Source organism: Prosopis cineraria, unplaced genomic scaffold (assembly GCF_029017545.1).
Source record: "Prosopis cineraria cultivar Desert tree isolate PC_DT_omini unplaced genomic scaffold, ASM2901754v1 PC1, whole genome shotgun sequence".
Classification (NCBI taxonomy): Eukaryota; Viridiplantae; Streptophyta; class Magnoliopsida; order Fabales; family Fabaceae; genus Prosopis; species Prosopis cineraria.
Genome location: NW_026555332.1, coordinates 46,694,785 through 46,701,357, shown reverse-complemented (window position 1 = coordinate 46,701,357; position 6,573 = coordinate 46,694,785). Strand labels below are relative to the sequence as shown.

At 36.3% G+C, this 6,573-nt stretch overlaps 1 protein-coding gene across 1 annotated transcript; it reads right to left on the bottom strand.

The window, feature by feature from the left end:
• LOC129310119 (protein S40-4-like) lies at positions 1-1,018 on the bottom strand. The gene is made up of 2 exons (XM_054951981.1): positions 263-1,018; positions 1-85 (listed from the first exon to the last, which is right to left on the bottom strand). The coding sequence occupies exon 1, from the start codon at positions 871-873 to the stop codon at positions 373-375; it is 501 nt and encodes a 166-aa protein (XP_054807956.1). The 5' UTR covers positions 874-1,018; the 3' UTR covers positions 1-85; positions 263-372.
• Between the last annotated feature and the right edge of the window lie 5,555 nt (positions 1,019-6,573).

Here is a 6,573-nt window from a genome sequence, read left to right as displayed (position 1 = left end):
TTATGAATATAGAGTTGTTTCATGATGCAACTTAAAAGAGCACTCACACAAGCTCGACGAGACGACTGGTCCCTGTTTTAAAATCCTGTACACACAAAATCAAGGAGGCTCATTGTCAATACTCATAGCTCCTTAACTTCTCCTACTTGAACAGTCGCACAACCCAGCTAGTCATATATACAGGAACTAGGCAAAAGAAAAAGAAAATGTCAAAGAAAAACAGAGCACGAGGATGTTTTCCGAAACAGAGATAGCTAGATACCAGCCATTGGATGATCTCACGGTCGCCTAAGTCAAAATCGCCAGAAGAAAAAAATATCGCTTCCCGATCACTATCTCTATACTCCAATGACTGTGATGCGCAACCTAACACTAATCTTCAAACCCCACTTTCTTCCAAATGGCATTTCTGACCCTGCGCAGGTCTCGGCCTTTGAGGGTCCTCCCGATCCCCTCGTGCACAGACAGAGAAGCCCCTCTGGTCCTGGCCAGGTACTCGTGCGGAGGTATCTTCATTTCTCCGTCCTGATCGCCCCGGTCTTCATCGTCTACGCTATCGTCCCTCTGCTCCTTCCGGTGCTGTCTATGCTCCTCCTTCAGAATTTTGGACCAGTCCGGTATGTTCAAAGGTAACGAGGCCGATCCTCCCGGGTTCACTTTGCCACCACCGTCCACCTTCCTGGAAGGTATCTTCAAACCCGATCGAGAGCTCGACACGACCTTCTTGCTCTCCGACACGTCACCGGAGACATTCCAGATGTCAGCTTCATCAAATTCCAACGTACCCTCGGAGGATTTGGCGTCGAATTGGGTCTCTGAGGTTTCTGGGAATATGTAACTTGACCTGGAGAGGAAGCTTTTCCTAGAAGCCATTGGGGAATGACAAACCGGAAGCCCCAGAGATGCGTTAATCTGGGTCTCTGTGCGCGCGTCTCTCTCTATCTATGTATCAATCCCTTGCTCTCTCTCTCTCTATCTCTATCCTTCTCTCGCACTCTGTTTCCTAGTAAGTGCTTTGGCGAAGTTTTCATTTTGTCCAACTCAGTGATGGCGCCTTTTATTTATAATAATAATAATAAGGGGCTTTGGTGCGAATGGATAAAGGTCTCCATTTGTACGCGTCAATTAAGAGGGGATACTAGGGTGCGAGCCGGTTCAAGCGAGTTAGCATGGGCCCAATCAGGAAATAGACACGTAGGCAAGGGTGGGGTGGGTTGCTTGTAAAGGGTTGATCCTTGAAATAATTGGAGGGGAGTGGCCGAGCAGGGGAGGGTGGAATAAAGACGAAGCGATCCGGTAATGGAGAAGAGTGGAAACGTGGACCAATGAAATGTGACACTGGTCGGAGATTGGGAAGATCCATTGGAGATGCCAGGATCAGACAAATGGTGAGGTGTGGAAAAAGTAAGGCGAAGGCGTGGGCTCCACCACGGCCCATCGTCGTTGAACAAAGAGATCCACACTTATACCTATCTTCACACCTCACGCTGATTATGCCCCTTCCCAGCAAAATGTTCCACGGCCCTGCATCTAATTTTCCACAATTAATTAGGTCTATTCCTCTTGAATTTCAATTAATCACCATATTTATTTGTTTCCAAGAAAAATCACCTCATTTATTGTTTATAATGTTAAAGTTTTTTCCTTTTATATTCTTCTACAAGATGAGCCTTCCAACTGTTAAAAATGTGAATAATATTGTAGCACGCAAATAATATGGTACGTAATTATCAAATGTCCAGATAAATATACAGTTGGGTTATAGATTGGGCGGTGACGACCACGTCATTGACTGTATGTGTGTTGGTTTATGTAACTGGCTTTTATTTCACTGTAATCCGTTCGTATGTAACGAAGGAGAAGGCCATAGAATTGCAGATGAGCTGAACTACATTCCCAATATTAGACAATGTGGCCTTTGGATCTTTATCTTTAGTTTTGAATTCTGATATTGGCCAACTAATAACATTAAAATTAAAGATGTGGTGTGAGGGAAATTATATGATATATACTGTATAAATATATACATATATATATATATATAAATATATCCACGACACAAGATTTGGATGCAGTGAATGGAAAATCTTCTTAAATAATAAATTAAAACATCAAATAGGAAGAATGGCAAATAAATCCCCTCAGAATAGATAAATGATAAGATAGTACCACAAAATAGTGTTATTGACTTATCTATCATGATTTTGTTGCCAAAATTACATTCCTGATCCTAAGCAAAACAATAAAAAATATAGTTATTAATACATATAGATTAAAGTTGTTGATAACAAAAGTGAAATTGTTGGCATGGCTAGAAAGCGTTGTTAGTTTAGTTACGTAATAATAAGTACATTCCTCACATTAACAGGATGTTAACTTCAATTTATTCATTTAGTAACAATTACGCTTTCTATATTAACAATTTTATCTTTGATATTAAAAACTCTAATTCAGGTTTTAAGGACCACGTTCGCTTTCTATTATGTTGTAATGGGTTAGAGACATAATTTGGTAAAAAAAATTGATGACAGATAAGTTTTTAGTGGCTTGAGAGTAATAAGTATCCCTTTGATGACACTATTTTATCATTTGTTTATTCCAAAGAGACTTGTTTATCATTTTTCCTGCTAAATATAAACAGTAATTGTGAGGTCACTTAAAACATGTTTGAGATTTTATATTTCGATCCGTGCTCGAGGGATGTGTCTGAGCGCGTGTCTAAATGAATACACACGCGGAACGGAAGGAATTTAGAGTGGCGGTAAAGAAATGGAAGGGAACAAAGGCTCCAGCAACGTGGATCCCCATAAAAAAAAGTGTGAGAGCAAATTGTTGGCAAAGAAAAAGAAGAAAGTGGGGTGAATTGCACCAATAATAGAGCGTAATCTTCATGGCGATATGTTTAGATTAGATAGCAGAAGATTCAGGGGGAGGGAGGAAATTAAGAGGGTGGCTGAATCGAGGTGATGAAGGGCGTGAGAAAGGACCATGAATGGTGAGATAAGTTGAAAGAATGCAGAAAAAAGCGCAGCAAAGGAGCATGGAGAAGCCAACCCTGCCGAGTCATAAGCCCTCTCCAGTCTCCACTTTGATGAAAGTGCTAATCGGTAGGTAGCTATACTTTTGTTTTGATGCAGCCAGAGCCTGCCCATGTCACTGTGTTTTAATTTTAATCAGATACATGCAGACAATTTACCATGAGATATGCGTGCGTGCAGGGTAGTAGGAGTAGATGAATAGATGTGCATCTCTGTTGGCCACTGGGTTACGTTGCTTTGTCATCCGACCGAGGTCTTCCTTGCCCACTGTAACAAAAATCAAAATGTCTATACTTGAAAGGAAAAGACAAGAGTGGTTATCCTGTTGTGTGGGAGATAAGATAACTTTCAGATAAGGATGAGCATTTTGGGTGTTGATCATTGATACGACCTCGCGTGCTTCTCTCCCCACATTAACTATGTGCACCCTCTCTACTGTAGCACTTCCCCTCTTCACTCCCCCTTTTAAATTCCATCAAAGGCCGTTTTCATGTGTTGGTGGTCGTGTTATGCTTCCTAACATTTTTTTTTTTTTTTAAATGACGAGTACTTCTTATTAACTTTGCTGTCAGATTTCGTTGCCAATGTAACTTGCTTTATTCTTCACTCTCTTCCTCTGGTCTTAATTATAACAGCTACATCATTAATCTACATATATTAATTAAGAACATTAGTTGAGCTATTAACTGTTTAATTTGTCAAAAAAATGTGTCGCTTCCTCTCAAGTACCCTTCCCTTTAATCATTTCGTGTATATGAAAACTATCCCTTGCACACATAATACATTATATAGGTAGTTTGGAAAAAAAATAAATAAATGTGATAGATAAAGGAAATTCAAATCATCATCTAGCTCTTAGGATGTATAATTAGTCAGTGACATTTTTTTGAAAAAAAATTAATAAATTTACCAAGTATTCTATAACTTAAAATTCATCCCAAAATCTAACTCACATAAACTTTTGTTAGCAAACAAAAAAAAAGTAACTTAAAATTCAGCTAATCATTTTTAAACTACATCTGTCATAGATTTTGACCTATATGTGAAACTTGTGAGACATTTATCTAATTCTATTTATAAATAACTTATTTTTTTTTATCTTATTTATAAGTCAATTTCAACATATTTTATCAAAATTAGAAAAAACCTTAAAACTTATTAACTCTATTAAAAAAATTTAATAAGTTCTCAATTTTATCCCTATTATGTAAATATATTAACAACATATTTTCTTTTTGCAACATTCAATAGAAGATAAAAGAATAAATTTATGATAAAAATTTAATAATATGACTTATAAATATGGTAAAAAAAGATATTCTCTCTTTGTCAGATTAATAAAACCAAATAGAATATAGCATATTTAACAAAATTAAGAAAAAATTTAAAACCCGTGAACTTTGCTTCAAATATTTAACAAATTTTAATTTTATAATATGAAATATACATATTAGACTTTAATAACATGCTTCATCTAATCAACATTCAATGGAAAGTGGGAGTCAAAAATTGTTCGCGTGATTTGCGAGGTAAACAAAGACAAGTGTTCATTTTGTAGAAGTTTAGCATGCGGCCATTTAGTGGTTAGCAAGTTTCTAATCACGGGATGGACTCAGTCAGTTTTGCGAGAGAAATAATTATTAATTTTTAGATTAATTGATTGATTAAATTTTTAGTCAATTGCCAGTTGCAACATATGTCTGAGGAAGATATCGACCTGATGGTCCTGACCAACATGAACATTGAACAATTTGTAGTTATTTTATGGTCCTACCACATCAATTACCCCACACACACACACACACACATTTCAGTGTCACATTCTAACTCTCTCTCTCTACTCTAAATTCTATTCTGTTTTCTTGGTTGATATATTGATTACATTGCATTTTTTTTTTTGGACTGTCAAACTCTTTTCTTTTCTAGTCACATCAGCAATGTATAGATGCTGTATCTACCCACACTCCACCTAACCCTTACAGTTTGGACTCTGGAGCTGCTGTAAGCTCTATGCTGGTCATAGTAGCGAGCCCAAAAAAAAAAAAAGGAACGTAAATGAAAATGACTTTTCTATTTTTATACGAAGATAAAAATAAAATTTAATAAAAAATGATGAATATTACACAGTAAATTGCTTTTTTCCCCCCAACAATGCTGCGAAACAGTTTTCCTTTGGGCTGGCTGATTTGGTCAGAAGATCCGTTATCTTTGAAAAGCCTATCAGTTTCCAAATATGGGCCTATACGAACCCACTTACTTGGGCTTTAAAAGGCCATTTGATATTGTATATTAGAATATTAGTGAATAGTGAATGTAACAAACAAGAAACCGAGATCAAGGGAGATGTATCTTATCATCTTGTGCTGTATGAAGCGACGATCCAACTCCATTCCAGGCTCTTCTTCTCCTCCATTGTCAATTTGAACAGCTAAACATGACATTGTGGAAGGAGCTTTGGTGGATGGATCGGAGACCATGAAGAATATAGTAAAGAAGCAGCCCAGGATTGCGATGATAACGATCCGCTAGTTTTTGCGTTGGTTATGTATAGATTTCTCGTCCGCCAATCCTTTCTGTACACTAAAGCCTTGGTTGTATTAGAGATAGAGACCCATACCTAGAAAGATAGAAGATAGATTATACATAGAATGCGATGAGAAAAAATGAACTAAACACTGTTGAGTAATTATAATTAGAGTATAATAAATATCGTAGGTCTTTGTTTGAGCACCATGGGGGGAAAAAATTCTGTTCTCGTCATTACTACCTGCCTGGTTTTGGATTTGGATCCCCTCAATTGAGCTCTATTTGAGATATTAACCATTAAATTGCGATCTAATAACGTTGAGGTAAAAGACCTTTGTTTATTTATTTTTTTACATAAATTTGTAACTCTCCCCTCAACATCATTAGATCTAAATCTAATAGTTAATATCCACCGATTGAGAGGGCCCATTTAATGACATTCAAAATCTCTAAATTTTGCATATCATTGTTGGGTTTCCCAGATCTTTATTGTGTACCAAAGGGCTCGGGTTCAGACCATTGTGTCTAGTGAACTGTGCAAGCTGAGCATGGATACGAGCCAGTCTCATAGGATCGGTCTTTTGTTTTTTTTATTTTTTTGGCTCAGGAATGCGGCTTCAATAGTCAGATTCTTAAATGATACATACAGATTTTAGGCTCAAGATCTCATGAGCCTGACCCATTATGACTAAGTTCTGAAGGATCTGGGTGGGTTCTTTTGTTTTCCTTTATTTTTTTATAATAATTAAATATAATTCAAACAAAATTATTAAAATTGATGGTATAAGTGAAAATGTAATGTTATGATATAAGTTTGATGTTCTTTAAGATATATAAATTTATTTATTTTTGTGTAATTACGTTTTCTTTAACTCTTTACATGTTAATATTTAGTACCAAATAGTACTTCAATTAAAATTTTTTAATAGAAATATACACATGAGTAATTAAAAAAAAAAACAAGTATTAATGTATCATCTACTTTTTTGTGGCATAGAATTGCAGCAGG

What these genes read in the sequence shown, in the direction of transcription:
- LOC129310119 (XM_054951981.1), bottom strand. Translation starts at nt 873, where the DNA reads ATGGCTTCTAGGAAAAGCTTCCTCTCCAGGTCAAGTTACATATTCCCA.